Raw genomic sequence first — 19,217 nt, forward strand, 5'->3', positions numbered from 1 at the left:
TACTTGTGTGAATATGTATCATGGTTTTAGGTGACCAGTATATGTATGGGTATTAGGTTTTATTTAATATATATGTACAAGAGGCTTTTCTTTTGCTTATCAAGACTTTTGTGATGATGGATTTCAAGTTTTAGCAGCCGTAACAATTACTAATACAACTTCTTTCTTTGATTTGAACTCGTTAGTTCTTGTTCATTCAAAGTTTGTTATTTTGTGGCACTTAGCTGTCTTGTGTTTGTGGAAAGCCAAGTATCTTCTCGATGATGACAAGAATAAATGATTTTCCATGTAATTCTAACATGTACCAGAAGAATTTCCATTCTACTACTTGTTTCCTATAGGAGCTCAAGTTCATAATTGTGATTGTGACATGTTTCTTGTAATATATACCCTCTCATTTACACTGTAAGTTGTTTGTATGTGTATATTTTATACTTATTTGAAGCCGATTACAATATAGATCATACATATGGAATTGCCTTCAACGACTAACATTCTTGCATGATATATTGTTGGAATATGTTCAGTTTCTCTGCTGCCCTTGACTTCTGTTGGAGATTTATCACCTGCATATTTTGAGGGAGTTCTACAGGTAGGGACATATATAAATTTTGTTTTGAGTTGAGTTAAAAATTTTGTATTTTATATGCATATGATTGACATAACATATTTGACTTTAATTATTTATGACCGTGCATATATAATTTAAATTTGTAGTTAGTATATATGGGTGCTATCCAGGGAAGGAACCTGGGACTGGACAGTTACGCTCTCCGCTAACCATCAAAATTTACATGAATTTTAGTAAAAATTTTCAAAAAATATAAAATAATTTATTCGGTTCCCTTGAACAATATTCAGCCCCCCTAACTATATATTTGTGGTGTTAACCATTGAAGATGTTTTTATGCATCATCTCCCTTATATAAATGAGTTTATGTCTAAATGCAGGCACTCCTACCATTTTCTTGTGCGAGTATCTATACCTCTGGGATAAATCAAGTGTTTGATATGGACATGGACAAAGTAATCAAACTACTTAACTTGTTCTTTGACCCTTAACTATCCCTCACCGATATTAACTGTGTTTACTCCCTTGTCTTGTTTTTCTTTAAATGATTTATTTAAAATGGGTAACCTATAATGTTTCTTAGCAGCTACCTTTACTTAGATGGAAAACAAATGCGGCAATGACTTCATTTTCTATGGGCGGACTATTGGGACTCACGATGCTGCCTGCTGCCTTTTACCACATCCAGGTAACTAACTACACTATTGCATGCAGCAGAGAACAAATGCTAGTTGTTTATAATATGCTATATGGCCATATATAGGAACTGAACCAATATATATGCAGAATGCGCTGGGTAAACCAATCATTTAAAGCTTTAATAATAAATATGAAGTATCGCCACAGGACATACCTGATGTTGAAGGAGACAAAGCTTTCGGCATTATGACATTCAGTGTCAAATATGGCAAACAGAAAGCTAGTAACTATTCATCAACTGATATCTTCTCTACATATCTAACAAGTCTATAGATAATTAACAACTTCTATTTGGCAAATTGTTTAGTTGACTTCACATTTTGCAGGTCTTTTCTCTCTGTCTATATATTCTGCTAATTGCCTATAGGTTTGCTGTGGTTTTAGGAGCTTCTTCGTCGCTTCTAATATGCAAGATCGTGTCTGTAAGTTCTATGCCACCCAACAAGACTTACGGACATATAGAAAAAGAAAAACACAGACACATGCACATCTGGAGTAACCTTGATTACTTACATTTATCTTGAGAGTTTTTCCCTGTACCTAGTCTTTCAGGTTATAGGTCACACTATACTTGCCTCCCTCCTTATGCTTCAAGCAAATTCTACTAATCTGGACGATCCTGTATCAACGCAGTTCTTTTAAATGTTTTAATATAAGGTAATTTAACTATGTTTTGCACCACATATACTTTGCTTTCTTTGACCTATACCACTTCTTTTCAGTTATATATATATATACCTAACTTGACTAGAGACACCGTCCTCAATTTGGATCTTTGTCTGTAGCTATTATATGCAGAGTATGTGCTGATTCATTTCATGCGCTGAGCAGCAGATATATATAATAGTGCATCTCCAAACAAAACCAGAAAACAAAGGACATGCAGAATAAGATTCTTCTAGGATATAATGGTGCCCGTGTCTCCTTCAGAAGTATGTAATCCATTAAATTTGGTTCTGTTTTGTTAAAATCCATTCTGGATTGATAACACCAGCTCCTTGGATATTGTGATCCAAGCGCTGTGTCTTAGCTTGTGATCATGAAGATAACACCAGCTCCTTGGATATTGTTGATTGGAGGGTGCTTGATGTTGGGACTGGTAACGGTCTGCTGCTTCAAGAATTTGTTAAGCAGGGGTAACATGAAGGCATTTTCTCACTTAGTTACCTTATTGCGTATATATTCTACACGTGATCTTTGCGCAGACTATTTGAAAGCCTTTTTTCCCAGACTCGGCTGTACACTACTTGACTTGATAATTGTAGTTGCGTCTCTGTATAGTATATAAACGGAATAGTATATAAATGTCTAATTTGGTTCTCTTTTCTGTAATTAAATTAATGTAAATTTAAATGTCTTGCTAGCACATGGAGGATGTTTATATATATATATAATGCGATCTTCTAATATGACCATGTTTCAATATATAGCATATACAATATGCAAAATCAAAATCGAAATGTGTTGCTAAAGCAGATGGTAGTTTTGTGCCTAAAGATGCGAAAAAGAAACAAGAGGAAAAAGTCAGTTGAGTTGCTTGGTTTTTTAATGATAGATGCATCTCTTCTGTAGTTGTGTAAATTTGGCCATGTTTTATTTTTCTTTTTAATTTGGTTCTGTGCATTGGGTTCACGTGTTTCATTGTATTTATATGTTTATGCAAGTTGTATATGTAGTCGGGATAGATATAGATTTATATACATGTTCATTCTTTGAACTGGTGTGTGCTATAGCAGTCAGCAGTGATAGTAGAATTAATTCAGGATGTATACATATTCTAAGTTAGAACATGTTACCAGTGATAGCTCTCTGTTCTGGCAAATGACCAAGTGGATAGAGTAAATTATAGTCAATTTTGAATGCCTGGAGGTCTGCCGGAAAATGATTTGAAACATGGTCATCATACTAAAAATGGGTGCGGACTAGCTGTTACTAAATTATGTCTGATTACGCAAACAGGGATGTTCATCCAACCTCATCCATAAGGTAGCTATGCATTGCATGTCCAATCTCTTTGGAAGTTAATTATATTTTGATTGGTTACTTGATTTATTACCTATAAGAACTACCAAGTCGTATAAATGTGCAACCTAGGGAAGATATGTGAATTATTAGTTAATTATTCTCTGAGAATAGTTTTGGTAAGTTCTTATTTTTTTCATATTTTTATTAACATGATATGTCTTTGGAGAATTAATGATACTATTGTAACACCCTCCAAATCCGGGGTATAGATTTGGGGCATTATTAATAACAACTACAAACTAAACCGGCACAAGCGGAATATAAATATGATAATTACCCTGAACTACTGCTAATCAGGATCTTTTAAGGTTAAGAGTTGAAAACAAAAACGACACACTAACTTTATTACAAACCCAAATAAAAACAATATGTCTCAAGAACTCTCTTTGTTACAAAACTTTATTCTATCTACATTCTCACCACACAACTTTTATTCAAAACACACAAAACTTTTATTCAACCCAACATTACTACTTATCCTGTTACACCTGATCTGGTAGCTCAAAACTCTCTTCGGGGATAGGAATGAATACTCTTGGTATAAGAGGGTCCCGCTGCTTGACTCGCTTCTTAACTATGAGGGTCCTGATGGGTTTCATTCTCTACCTTAACTGTAAAACAATAGGAATAACAATAAAAGGGGATGAGTCAAAATTGCTCAACAAGCCTGCAACAATATATATAAATATAGTATAAAGAGAGAAGAATAAGTGAACCAATAAGCTGCTGGTTTGAACAACCATCTGTATCTGGATAGAATAATAATTTGCAAACACTGGCGAGTGCCAAATGAACAAGACTGGAAATAAGAACCAACATATGTACTATAACCTCCTAATCAGTCAGGATACAATACAGATCTATACCCAACTGCATAGACCCAACCAACATAAGGAGTACTCAGGAAACTATGGCCTATTAATTAAAGGTCTGGGTAAAACCCAGTCCGTATCGTAACCATCCAATCCAAAGCTGAGCATCCGAAACAATCAGAATGCTTTTGATGTATCACAATATCAGGATATATCCGAGTATATGTAACAAGGGTAAAAGTATAGAAATATGAATAAAGGATTCAATAAATTGGGAGAAATCAAGAATCGAAAAGAAATAGAAACAAGATTCAATAATTACGTAACAGTGTATATGAACAAGAATTATCAAAGGTAACTGATATGGAAAAATAGGATATAATTCACTATTCTGAATTTAGAATAGGGGAAAAACTTGCCTTGCGCGTACTTAACCTGGTTCAACTCACCACCTTCTGTCTCTAGCTTGATCGACTTTGCTAACACTGAACCAATCATAGAAAGATAGTCGTTTAGATAACTTACTACATACACGTATCTCGAATTGATACTACGTAACCCTATCAATCTACCCATGCGTTTCTATCTGACTCGCATATATACACATATAATTATATAACACGTATAGTTCACATAATCAAGTAAAACACATAGCACATAAGGCACATAATTAATTTTTAGACTTATAAATATTTTTAGAATCGATACTAGACTCATACCTGTATTAACTAACCCTATCTGATTTTATTACAATTTTTCGGGATTTATTTGACTCGATTATACCCCTATTAGGGTCTATAAACCATTAATTAATACAAGACAACCCTATTTTGAAAGAAATTTTGACTTACAATTATTTTTATTGGATTCGTTTCATTTTTCTGAGTCCAGGGGTCTTCGTTTCGCTCAATTCGGACTAACGGTTTAATTATTATGAATTAAACACGATTTAATTAATTAATAATTAATTATAATTAAATAATCCTCAATTATATTTTTAAAAAATTAATTAATAATTATTGTATTTTAAAATAATTAATCTCTAATTATTAGGATTAATTACAATTTATTACAATTATTTACAAATTATTATTATTGATTAGATCAATTATTTATAAATAACCAATCGACACAATTAACTGATACGCTATTTATCGAATAAATAAATATTACTAGAATCATAATCTAATTCAACGATTAACTACTCGTATAAATACGAGCTACTCGCATTTCTTAAATAACTGTCGAATTATTGTTATTATTTATATTATACAATTTATTAATCAATTGACGATCAATATTTAATTATTCGATACGAATAATTAATACGATATTCTTCGAATAAATATCGCTCGATTAATAACTCTCACTTAACGAATCACGACTCGAATAGGTACGAGTTACTCAGAATATTTAACTAATTATCGGATTATTATTCGTATTATTCGATTACTTATTTATTAATTGATTATCTAATTATTAATTAATTAAATAACTAATAAATAATTAGATAAATAATTAAATAATTAAATAAATAATTAAATTCGAATTTCTAAATTAATAAAACAATTTAAAAATTAATTATAATATTTTTCAGAATTTAAATCTAATTTTTATTTGATTTTTAGAATTAATAAAACTGATTACTGTTTTTATATAAATAAAATAAATAATTAAATTTTAGAAACATGAACAGGAAATCAGGTTAGGTTTTTGAGGATCAAACCCCGGGTCGAAACCGGGTTGGAAACCGGGTCGAACCCGGGTCTTCAAGAACACGACCGCCCGGACGGAAACCCGACACCGGCGGGGAAATCTCCGGCGAGCTTCGATTCGACGACGAACCACAACGACACCTCGATTCCTCACCGTTTCTTCACATTCCTGTTCCACAGCAACCCAACACGACCTTTCTCGTCTTTCCTCATCGAACACGACGCCGGAAAGTTCGAGAACGCCGCCGCGACGGCGGTTCTCCAGCGAACCTAAATCCTAAACGAAATCCGATGAAACCGGTGCCAAACAGTCAGAAATTCGACGATCTAATCGTTCCCAACAATAACAACATCAAACAATCAGTCAAACTAAAAACCCGAATTCTTGAATTAACCCGAAAATTACGAATTAAAAATCGACTAATCTAACAGCAAAAATGAATACAAGAATTGATAGAGAATCAAAAGAGCTTCACAACCATTACTTACATGTTCGATTTGATGAACAGAAACACCTTCAAAATTGAATTCGATTCCAAGAACTCCAAACCCTAATTTCAGAGAATTGGGGATTTTCTTGATTTTTTTGATTTTTTTATGATTAATTAACTAATTAATTACTAATAATTAGCTATTAATATTTATGCAAAATAATACCCCCAAATAAAATTAAGGGGCTAATTACACTCCTAATAAAAATATTTGGCCCAAATTTTTATAATTTTTGGGTAGTAATAATGAATTTTTAAATATCCAATAAATACAAAATAAATGCTAAAAATTTCCAAAAATTATGAATATTACAAAAATGCAAAGAAAAATGATGTACGATAATTTCATGATCATATAAAAATAAAAATGTGATTTTTGTGGGGTTTTTGGTACCCGAAGGGGTCTGGAAAAGTCGTTTTTCGCGAAAAAGGTAAATTTGTAAAACGTTTAGGGGTTCAGAATAGCGATATGGTATAGGTTGTTTTTGGCAAAATAGGGCCAATGATTTTGTTTGAAATACGGGCTTTTAAAACACTGTTTGAGCTATACGGGTTTTGATATAAAATATATAATTTGCGATAAAACATTCAATAAATATCCAAAACACGTTCAGATCAAAACAGACAACACGTAGCACATAATGATTAGGGTTTACTGACTCAACACAGTTAATCACATAATAATACACATAATTTATCTTTATTATAATATAATATAAGCGTAATTCCTTGGTCGTTACATTTCCCCCCTTAACAGGATTCTGTCCTCAGAATCACACTATGCAAATAACTGAGGATACTTTTCTAAAATTTCACTTTCGAGCTCCCAGGTTGATTTTTCAACCACTGGGTTTCTCCACAAAACTCTCACTAATGACACAGACTAATTTCTTAATACCCTCTCTTGCCGATTTAGAATTCTTATCGGCTGCTCTACATATGACAAATCTGCCTGAAGTTCTATTGGTTCATATTCTATTATATGCCTTGTATCAGGGTTGTACTTCTTAAGCATAGATACATGAAATACGTTATGAATATGCTGCATATGGGGTGGTAAAGCTAACTCGTACGCAACCTTTCCAACTTTCTTCAAAATTTCAAATGGTCCAACGTAGCGAGGTTTCAATTTGCCTTTGTTGCCAAACCTGGTTAGTCCCTTCCATGTGATACCTTTAGCAATACATGCTCTCCTTCCTGGTAGTCCATATCTTTTCTGGATTGATCGGCATATTTACGCTGTCGATTCTGCGTTGCTTCAAGTCGCTTGCGGATAAGTTCTACTTTTTCCTTGGTCTGCTGAATCATTCTGGACCTAGAATCTTGCGTTCTCCAACTTCATCCCAGCATGTAGGTGATCTGCACTTTCTCCCATATAAAGCTTCATAAGGTGGCATCCCGATACTCGCTTGATAGCTGTTATTATAAGAAAATTCCACTAGCGGTAAGTGCTCGTCCCAATTACCTTCAAAGTCTATTGCGCATACACGTAGCATATCTTCAATTGTTTGGATTGTCCTTTCACTTTGCCCGTCCGTTTGTGGATGATAAGCAGTACTCATGTTCAACTTCGTTCCTAGACATTCTTGGAATTGTCTCCAAAATCTCGAATTGAAACGGGGATCTCGATCCGATACAATCGATACGGGTACTCCATGACGCATTACGATTTCCTTAAGATATAAGTGCACTAACTTGTCCATTGAAAACCTTTCGTTGATCGGAAGAAAATGTGCTGACTTCGTTAATCGATCAATGATAACCCAAATTGCATCATGATTTGCTTTCATCCTTGGAAGTCCCACTACAAAATCCATAGCTAAGCGTTCCCATTTCCATTATGGAATATCTAGTGGTTGTAATAGTCCACTCGGGCGTTGATGTTCAGCTTTCACTCTTTGGCACGTATAACACTTGCTAACTTATTCCGCTATCTCTTTCTTCATATTTGGCCACCAAAAGTTTTCCTTCAGGTCTCTGTACATCTTTGTGCTTCCGCGATGAATCGAATATCTTGAACTATGAGCATCTTGTAAAATTTCCGCTTTTAATTCCGGTACGTTAGGTATCCAGATCCTTGAAACAACTCGAAATATTCCTTTAGCATCATTCTGACTAGTAATCTCTTATCCTGTCAAATTATCAATTTCCTGATCCATTACTTGTTCTTGACATCTTCTTATCTTCTCCAACAATTCTGGCTGAAAGGTCATGGCGTAAATCATTTCAGTAGAATCTTCTGGAACATGAACTTCAATCTCCAATTTATCGAATTCCTTGATTAAGTTTTCTGAAGATGTTAATAGGTTCAATCGTTCCTTTCGACTTAACACATCTGCTACTACATTGGCCTTGCCTGGATGATAACTGATTGAAATGTCGTAATCCTTGATTAACTCTAGCCAACGTCGTTGTCGCATGTTAAGTTCCTTCTGGGTGAAAATATACTTTAAGCTTTTATGATCCGTATAAATCTCACATTTTTTGCCGTATAGATAATGTCTCCAAAGCTTCAGTGCGAATACGATTGGTGCTATTTCGAGATCGTGTGTCAGATATTTCTGTTCATGCTGCTTTAGCTGTCTGGAAGCATATGCGATCACGTTGCCATGTTGCATCAAAACACATCCGAGTCCTCGATACAAAGCGTCGCTGTATATGACAAAATCTCCTTGATCATCAGGTAAAACAAGCACATGTGCGGTTACTAGTCGATTTTTTAATTCTTGGAAACTTGCTTCACATTTCTCGTTCCATTCGAACTTTTCATTCTTTTGCGTCAACTTCGTCAATGGTGTGGCTATCTTTGCAAAATCTTTAATGAATCTTCTGTAATAACCAGCTAATCCCAAGAAACTTCTGACTTCGGTTGGCGTCTTTGGTCTTTCCCAATTTAGAATAGCTTCAATCTTTGTTGGGTCCACTGCATTCCTTCAATACTAATGATGTGTCCTAAAAATTGTACTTCCTTTAACCAAAATTCACATTTCAAAAATTTCGCATAAAGCTGCTCCTTTCGTAATATCTCCAATGTCGTTCTTAAGTGCGCTGCATGTTCTTCTTCCATCTTTGAATAAATCAAGATGTCATCAATAAATACAATGATAAACTTATCCAAGTACTTTTTGAACACTCGATTCATCAAATCCATAAATGCTGCAGGTGCATTCGTCAGTCCAAAAGCCATCACGAGAAATTCATAATGTTCGTACCTCGTTCTGAACGCAGTCTTTGGAATATCTTCTGCCTTGATCTTTAACTGATGATAACCTGATCTTAAGTCAATTTTCGAAAATCATGCTGCTCCTTTCAATTGATCAAATAAGTCATCGATGCGAGGCAAATGATATTTATTTTTGATAGTTAATTTGTTCAGTTCACGATAATCAATACACAGTCGCATGCTACCGTCCTTCTTTTTCATGAACAATACTGGTGCACCCCATGGGAATACACTTGGCCTTATAATTCCTTTGTCAAGAAGTTCTTGCAACTGCTTTGCTAATTCCTTCATTTCAACAGGTGCCATTCGATATGGAGCTTTCAAAATTGGTTCAGTCCCTGGCGCTAAATCAATAGTGAACTCGATTTCTCGATTCAGTGGAAGTCCCGGAAGTTCTTCAGGAAATACATCGGGAAACTCACAAACTACAGGAATATCTTTAATCTTCGGACTTTCTTTGTTAGTATCCAACACATAGGCTAAATAGGCTTGACATTCTTGACGTAGTAATTGTTTCGTCTGCATTATTGTTAAGAATCTCTGCTGTTGTTTTTCTCCTTTAAATATTACCATTGTATTTTTTCAGTCTGCAATTTCACTTTCTTATTTGCGCAATCAATCTGAGCATTATTACTAGCTAACCAATCCATTCCTAAAATAACATCAAACTCTCCTAACCTGAAAGGTATCAAATCAACTGAGAAATGACATCTCCCTATCTCAATATCACAATCTGGGCATACTCGATCTACCATAACCTGATCATCATTTGCTAATTTTATAACTAGCACTTCATCTAACCACTGAATCTCACAGTTTATTTTAGAGATAAAATCTTCAGAAATAAAAGATCTAGTAGCTCCTGAATCAATCAATACTAGAGCATTTACAGAATTCACGGAGAGCGTACCTGCAACCACATTCGGAGTCTATACTGCTTCCTTCATTGACATGTTGAAAGTCCTTGCTCTGGGCTGATTTTGTGGTGGTAGTGGAGGTGGAGGTAATGCTAAAACCCTTGGAATACTAGCGGCCATTGCAACTCCTCTGCAGTCCTTGGCAATATGTCCTTTTCTTCCACACTGGAAACAAGTGACTTCTGCTCTTCCCATCAGACATTCTCCAGAGTAGTGTCCCCTTTGCTTGCATTTGAAACACGTGACATTTGGCTTGTTGCAAATCCTCGTATGCTTTTTACCACATATTCTGCAATCAGGTATAGGCGGTCGGATAAGTCTTTGCTGAGTTGGGGCGGGAAGTCGATTACCCATCCTCTGGTTATTTTGTTCTAGTCTCCTGGCATTTACTTTTCCCTGGGCTTGAAATCCCGGCCTTCTGTTGAAACAGTTATGTGAATTTCCTGGTCCCTTCTCTTTTTGAGCTGCTTCACTCTCACCTTCAATGATCATGGCCTTCTGAACAATAGCCGTATAAGTCGTCAGCTCAAATACAGCTACTCTGCTATGAATCCATGGTTTCAGTCCCTACTGGAATCTCTTGGTCCGCTTTTCATCCGTATCCACTTGCTCAGGAATAAATCTGGCTAATTCAGTGAACTTGGTCTCATAATCCGCGACCGATAAGTTGTCTTGCTTCAGTTCCAGGAACTTGATCTCCATCTGATTCTTCATGAAGCGAGGAAAATATTTCTCCAGGAAAAGATCAGTGAATCTATCCCAGGTCACCACACCTTCCCCTTCCAAAGCTTTCTTCGATTCCCACCAGTAATTGGCTTCGCCTTTCAGAAAGTAGCTGGAAAAATCCGTCTTCTGTTCTTCCTCAACTTTCACCAACGTAAAAGCCTTTTCTATCTCCTTCATCCAAGCTCTCGCCTTTGTAGGATCTGTGGAACCGGCAAACTCCGGAGGCTTTACCGATTGGAATTGCATGAAAGTAACTATAGGTGCTGCTGGTGGTACTTGATGTTCTGGATGAGCGGCTTGCTGTAGCATTTGTTGTTGAAAATGCTGCTGTTGCTGCTGCATCTGTTGCTGCATCATCAACATCTGCTGTTGCATGAGATGGAATATCTGATCCATCTGATTATTATCGTTTTGGCCCTCGATATTTCCGTTAGATGAGTCGGGTCGTGCTTTTCTTTTAGGCGCCATCTTTCTGATAATAAAACAATGGGTTCTCTTAATAATAATATACTAAACATGTGTTATGGAATAGAAACAGTCTTTATAATATTAAAACAGTGTTAAAACAGTTGATATGGGGAAAGAAAACAATTTATTAAATATCTAAATAAATAAAACATTGCGATGTTTAAATCAATCCCTTTTTAAAATAATTTTAAAAATTTTGAAAACATAAAGGGTACAACATGATCGTAAATAAAACATCATTTTAAAATATGCAACAATAAATAGTGAAATAAATGTAAATGATTAAATGACTGGAAAAATAAAATAAAGAAAATGTGAAAAGGTTCATCTTATATATATATGGGTAGGACACCAGCTGCAGGTGTCAATGCTTGATACAAAAAGTCTATGATACGTCAGTCGTACTGCTACTGCTATCAGTCAAAACTAGTAGCTACACTCATACAAATTAGTCATACAATACTACGCTGTCTCTATCTACAAAAATATATACAAAATATAACACTCCTCCGTCTGCTAATATCAGAATCCTGGTGGCACATGGCTCAGCTCCTCCTGCACAGCCTTTAACACTGCCTCTGTAAGTCTCATCGCCCTGCGGTATGCTGCCTCTGCACTAATGTCCTGCTGCCTCAGGTCAGTAAGTTTTTGAGAACCAACTCTGTGAATCTGGCGTAGCCTCTCTCTCAATATGTAGTCTGGGTGAAGTGCTCGAACTGGACCATCCGCCTGTGTCTCAAACAACCCAAGGATCTCTCGACACTGATCCTGCCATCTGACCCTCTCCTCTGTCTCTGTCTGAAAACACTGATATGTAACTGTATGATGCTCACGAAGATCCGTGCGGGAACCTCAAGAAGGTAATGGCAATGGGTCATCTACTACTACCTCGTCCATGAACTCCGGCTGTGGAAACTGGTATACCTCGGGCATAGGGGTATAGATAGCTAGCGGTGCGGGAAATAAAACAGGTTGCTCCATGGGTGCATATACTGGTGGCTCCAACTCAGGCTCCATCGGTGGAATCTCTTGAATCTCAACTGGCGGCACGGGTACCTGGGGCTCTAAATCCTCCCACTGTGGATTATCAACCATGTCAGGTACATTAAATATCGGGAACTCTAACGGTGGAAAAGCAGGTATCTCCGGCTCAAAATATGGAAAATAATCTGCAAAATCTGGTACCTCTGGGGGAGGGGGTATCTCTGGCGCTGGTCCAGGTGGCAATGGTGGAGGTGGTGGAAATGGAGGAAAGATCTGCACTGATACTGGTGCCAATACTGGTGCAACTACTGGATCTGTCTTGGTCCGCTCCGTAGATGATGATGAAGAAGCCATCTAATATATATAACAATAATAACACAAGAACAATCATATCACAATCCTAAAACTCATAACTTCTAATCACATAAACAAACAATCCTAACATTTTACTTCTATCCTATATGATTTTCCTATCTTATCTTAATCCTAATGTTCTTGTTTTCAAGGGTCAAAACCTAAGCTCTGATGCCAACTGTAACACCCTCCAAATCCGGGGTATATATATGGGGCATTATTAATAACAACTACAAACTAAACCTGCACAAGCGGAATATAAATATGATAATTACCCCGAACTACTGCTACTTAGGATCTTTTAAGGTTAAAAGTTGAAAACAAGAACGACACACTAACTTTATTACAAACCCAAATAAAAACAATCTGTCTCAAGAACTCTCTTTGTTACAAAACTTTATTCTATCAACATTCTCACCACACAACTTTTATTCAAAACACATAAAACTTTTATTCAACCCAACATTACTACTTATCCTGTTACACCTGATCTGGTAGCTCAAAACTCTCTGCGGGGATAGGAATGAATACTCTTGGTATAAGAGGGTCCCGCTGCTTGACTCGCTTCTTGACTACGCGGGTCCTGATAGGTTTCAGTCTCTACCTTAACTGTAAAATAATAGGAATAACAATAAAAGGGGATGAGCCAAAATTGCTCAACAAGCCTGCAACAATATATATATATATATTTATATATATATAGTATAAAGAGAGAAGAATAAGTGAACCAATAAGCTGCTGGTTTGAACAACCATCTGTATCTGGATAGAATAATAATTTGCCAACACCGGCGAGTGCCAAATGAACAAGACTGGAAACAAGAACCAACATATGCACTATAACCTGCTGATCAGTCAGGATACAGTGCGGATCTATACCCAACTACATAGACCCAACCAACATAAGGAGTACTCAGAAAACTATGGCCTATTAATTAAAGGTCTGGGTGAAACCCAGCCCGTATCGTAACCATCCAGTCCAAAGCTGAGCATCCAGAATAATTGGAATGCTTTTGATGTATCCCAACATCAGGATATATCCGAGTATATGTAACAATGGTAAAAGTATAGAAATATGAATAAATGATTCCATAAATTGGGAGAAATCAAGAATCAAAATGAAATATAAACAAGATTCAATAATTGTGTAACTATGTATATGAATAAGAATTATCAAAGGTAATTGATATGGAAAAATGGGATATAATTCACTATTCTGAATTTAGAATAGGGGAAAAACTTGTCTTGCGCATACTTAACCTGGTTCAACTCACCGCCTTCTATCTCTAGCTTGATCGACTTTGCTGACACTGAACCAATCATAGAAAGATATTCGTTTAGATAACTTACTACATACGCGTATCTCGAATTGTTACTACGTAACCCTATCAATCTACCCATGCGTTTCTATCTGACTCGCACATATACACATATAATTATATAACACGTATAGTTCACATAATCAAGTAAAACACATTGCACATAAGGCACATAATTAATTTTTCGACTTATAAATATTTTTAGAATCAATACTAGACTCATACCTGTATTAACTAACCCTATCTAATTTTATTACAATTTTTCGGGATTTATTTGACTCGATTATACCCCTATTAGGGTCTATAAACCATTAACTAATACAAGACAACCCTATTTTGAAAGAAATTATGACTTACAATTATTTTTATTGGATTCGTTTCATTAATCTGAGTCTAGGGGTCTTCGTTTCGCTCAATTCGGACTAACGGTTTAATTATTATGAATAAACAAGATTTAATTAATTATAAATAATTAATTATAATTAAATAATCCTCAATTATATTTTTAAATAATTAATTAATAATTATTGTATTTTAAAATAATTAATCTCTAATTATTAGGATTAATTATAATTTATTACAATTATTTATAAATTATTATTATTGATTAAATCGATTATTTATAAATAACCAATCGACACAATTAACTGATACGCTATTTATCGAATAAGTAAATATTACTCGAACCATAATCTAATTCAACGATTAATTACTCGTATAAATATGAGCTACTCGCATTCCTTGAATAACTGCCGAATTATTGTTATTATTAATATTATACGATTTATTAATCAATTGACGATCAATATTTAATTATTCGATACAAATAATTAATACGATATTCTTCGAATAAATATCGCTCGATTAATAACTCTCACTTAACGAATCACGACTCGAATAGGTAGGAGTTACTTGAAATATTTAACTAATTATCGGATTATTATTCGTATTATTCGATTACTTATTTATTAATTAATTACCTAATTATTAATTAATTAAATAACTAATAAATAATTAGATAAATAATTAAATTCGAATTTCTAAATTAATAAAATAATTTAGAAATTAGTTATAATATTTTTCAGAATTTAAATCTAATTTTTATTTGATTTTTAGAATTAATAAAACTGATTTCTGTTTTTATATAAATAAAATAAATAACTAAATTTTAGTAACATGAACAGGAAATCAGGTTGGGTTTTTGAGGATAAAACCCCGAGTCGAAACCGTGTTGGAAACCGGGTCGAACCCGGGTCTTCAAGAACACGGCCGCCCGGACGGAAACCCGACGCCGACGGGGAAATCTCCGGCGAGCTTCGATTCGACGACGAACCACAACGACACCTCGATTCCTCACCGTTTCTTCACGTTCCTGTTCCACAGCAACACAAACATGACCTTTCTCCTCCTTCCTCATCGAACACGACGCCGGAAAGTTCGAGAACGCCGCCGCGAAGGCGGTTCTCCGACGAACCTAAATCCTAAACGAAATCCGATGAAACCGGTGCCAAACAGTCAGAAATTCGACGATCTAATCGTTCCCAACAACAACAACATCAAACAATCAGTCAAACTAAAAACCCAAATTCATGAATTAACCCGAAAATTACGAATTAAAAATCGACTAATCTAATAGCAAAAATGAATACATGAACTGATAGAGAATCAAAAGAGCTTCACAACCATTACTTACATGTTCGATTTGATGAACATAAACACCTTCAAAATTGAATTCGATTCCAAGAACTCCAAACCCTAATTTCAGAGAATTGGGGATTTTCTTGATTTTTCTGATTTTTTATGATTAATTAACTAATTAATTACTAATAATTAGCTATTTATATTTATGCAAAATAATACCCCCATATAAAATTAAGGGACTAATTACACTCCTAATAAAAATATTTGGTCCCAATTTTTATAATTTTTGGGTATTAATAATGAATTTTTAAATATCCAATAAATACAAAATAAATGCTAAAAATTCCCAAAAATTATGAATATTACAAAAATGCAAAGAAAAATGATGTATGATAATTTCATGATTATATAAAAATAAAAATGTGATTTTTGTGGGGTTTTTGGTACCCGAACGGGTCCGGAAAAGTCGTTTTTCACGAAAAAGGTAAATTTGTAAAACGTCTAGGGGTTCAGAATAGCGATATGGTATATGTTATTTTTGGAAAAATAGGGCCAATGATTTTGTTTGAAATACGGGCTTTTAAAACACTGTTTGAGCTGTACGGGTTTTGATATAAAATATATAACTTGCGATAAAACATTTAATAAATATCCAAAACACGTTCAGATCAAAACAGACAATACGTAGCACATAATGATTAGGGTTTACTGACTCAACACAGTTAATCACATAATATTACACATAATTTATCTTTATTATAATATAATACAAGCGTAATTCCTTGGTCGTTACAACTATGATATGTTACAACAGTTTGTTCCTCGAGTTCTCAAATATGTGTTTGCTTGCAGAATTTTATCATTCTTCCAGTAGGCGCCTCTTCTTTCTTAGAGGCAATGAAGGATATCTCATTAATATGTTTATACCAATTTCTGTAGTTTGTGTATTTATTTGCCCTGTTACTTTAATTGCAGAACAACAATGGTTCAGAGAAGATATCAGGAGAGAAGCTCAAAGATCTTTATAAGTCATTTGTATATGATCAGTATCCTATTGTCTCCATTGAGGATCCATTTGATCAGGAACTGAATATGGAGTTCAAGTATAGATTGCGAAGACAACTCTGTAAACAATTCAGACACAACTTCGGATTCTACTCTCACTAGTAGCGAATATTGGGTGCATTTTTTGTGTTTGTGTAATTAATGTCGTAATGTAGATGTTTATATTTTGTTGACTATTTGGATGTAAATCAGTGGTAATATACAAGATATTTGGATATTGAAAACCTAGTGGCTATTGGATGTTTGGTAATGAAAATAAAATTTCCTTTTTATTTTGATTGCGATATTGGTTTGGTTTGTTTTGGTTTATAGGTTTGCAAGAACATAGTTCAGATACCAATTAAAACCTTTCATAGGGGTTTGACATCAGTTCAATTTAAGAAAACCGATGTTAAATTACATCTTTAACAACAGTTCAAAATTGATCAAAAATACAGGCCTACAGAACCGATGTCTAATATTATTATTTACATTAGTTCATAAAATAACCGATGTTAAAAGTACTTATTCACAACGTCCTAATTTACATAAATGTTGTCTTTTTTTTTCTTTGTATGTCACATACTTAAATTGATAGAAATTAAAAGAAAAACTATTATTGAACTCGTTATCATGTTTTAAAATGTAATATATTAGAAAAAAGACATCAGTTTCTAAGTTAGAACTGTTGTCTACTTGTATCTTAGAAACCGATGTCTAAAACTCCGGACCTTTCTCTACACATGCAAAGACATCGCGTTTGAAAACTTTTAACATCGGTTTATAACCGATGTCTTTTGACCTGTTTCTTGTAGTGTAAGTAAGTAAGGGGCCAAAGTCGCGCCTTACTAAAAATAATTTTGCAGATACTCTGCATTCTAAGCACGAGGAATAGGCTTTCCGTTCAAGTCTTTGAGATAATATGTTCCTTCCTAAAGTACTGCTCGGACCTTATAAGGTCCTTTGCAATTAGCTCCGAAAACTCCATGGCTAGCTATCGTCGTGTTAGGAATGACCTTTCTCAATACCAAGTCGCCAAATTTTAATGGCCGTTCTTTGACCTTTTTATTCTTGAACCTGGATACCTGTTGTTGATAAGCCTCCAATTACTTAGGAGGCTATTCTGATTTCTTCTAATAGATCTAATTGAATCCGTTACGTAACTTCACCATCTTCATAACGGAATTTGTTTCTGCGGAGAGATCCAACTTCAACTTCTACCAATACTATGGCTTCACAACCATTTGTCAACATGAAGGTTGTTTCTCCTGTAGTAGATCTAAGAGTACTGTTGTATGACCACAATACTTCTGGAAGCTCCTCTTCCAACCTCTCTTGCAATCCTCTAATTTAGTTTTCAGTGTGTGCTTGATGATTTTGTTAATATCTTTCGTCTGTCCGTTGCTTTAGGGATGATATACTCCCGCAAAATCCTTTTTATCTTCAAGTTTTCATACAACATCTTCAATTTTTTGCAGTTGAACTACTTTCGATTGTCAGAGATTAACTTATACGGAATCTCAAATTGACAAAATATAGAATTGTAGACGAAATCTACTATCTTCTTTGTCGTAATCGTTGCTAAGGGCATAGATTCCGCCCATTTGGTAAATTAATCTACAACTACAATCACGTACTTGAGCCCTCCTTTGAATTTGGGGAGTTCCCCAATCAAGTTAATCCCTCACATGGAAAATGGCCAAGGACTCTCCATAATGGTTAGATGAGTTGCCTTTATGTTGGAGAAGTTTGCAAATCTTTGACATTTATCACATGCTTTAACTAATTGAGACGAATCTTCCCGCAAAGTTGGCCAGTAGTAACCCTTCCGTAACACCTTCATCACAAGTTATCCACCCCCGAGTGGTTGCCACAAATTCCTTCATGTACTTCTCTTAGAATATTAAGACAACCTTCTCTCGCAATATACTTCAGTAAAGGTTGATTAAAACCTCTTTTATTACTCGCCATCATATTCCACATATCGTGGTGCTTTATATTGGAGTCGCCTTGCTGTCATCCTATCCTTTAAAAGTGTTCCATTCTTCAAGTATTCCCGTATACGAATCATCCAAGTTTCCTCAGATGAGTTATCAACTTGCATAACCTTCATAGATGGGAAACTAGGTTTCTCTTGGATCTCCAAAGGAATGACGCCTAGTAAAGTTGTTTTCTTATGAGAGCCCCATTTTTCCAAAGCGTCGACATTACTATTTTCTCCTATTAGGA

The 19,217-nt window shown here is 34.9% G+C and overlaps 1 protein-coding gene across 7 annotated transcripts; it reads left to right on the forward strand.

The window, feature by feature from the left end:
* The first annotated feature begins 927 nt into the window (after window positions 1-927).
* Window positions 928-16,869, forward strand: LOC141672743 (umbelliferone 6-dimethylallyltransferase, chloroplastic-like). 7 transcript variants are annotated; one of them, XR_012555693.1, is made up of 6 exons: window positions 928-1,026; window positions 1,158-1,259; window positions 1,358-1,493; window positions 1,597-1,692; window positions 1,823-1,927; window positions 16,797-16,869. XR_012555693.1 is itself a non-coding variant. In XM_074479397.1 (5 exons), the coding sequence occupies exons 1-4, from the start codon at window positions 946-948 to the stop codon at window positions 1,910-1,912; spliced, it is 369 nt and encodes a 122-aa protein (XP_074335498.1). In that variant the 5' UTR covers window positions 928-945; the 3' UTR covers window positions 1,913-1,927; window positions 16,797-16,869. The 7 variants fall into 7 exon arrangements, 3 of the variants coding, with proteins under 3 accessions (XP_074335498.1, XP_074335499.1, XP_074335501.1); XR_012555690.1 differs by having other exon boundaries at window positions 1,418-1,493; XR_012555691.1 differs by lacking the exon at window positions 16,797-16,869 and adding an exon at window positions 2,056-2,590 and having other exon boundaries at window positions 1,418-1,493; window positions 1,815-1,927.
* Window positions 16,870-19,217: the final 2,348 nt, after the last annotated feature.

Source organism: Apium graveolens, chromosome 7 (genome assembly GCF_009905375.1).
Source record: "Apium graveolens cultivar Ventura chromosome 7, ASM990537v1, whole genome shotgun sequence".
Lineage (NCBI taxonomy): Eukaryota > Viridiplantae > Streptophyta > Magnoliopsida > Apiales > Apiaceae > Apium > Apium graveolens.

Coding starts and splice junctions, on each gene's coding strand:
- LOC141672743 (XM_074479397.1), top strand. CDS start 946: ATGCAGGCACTCCTACCATTTTCTTGTGCGAGTATCTATACCTCTGGG. Junction 1,260..1,596: donor CTGCCTTTTACCACATCCAG/GTAACTAACTAC, acceptor CACATTTTGCAG/GTCTTTTCTCTCTGTCTATA. Junction 1,693..1,822: donor TAATATGCAAGATCGTGTCT/GTAAGTTCTATG, acceptor CTAGTCTTTCAG/GTTATAGGTCACACTATACT.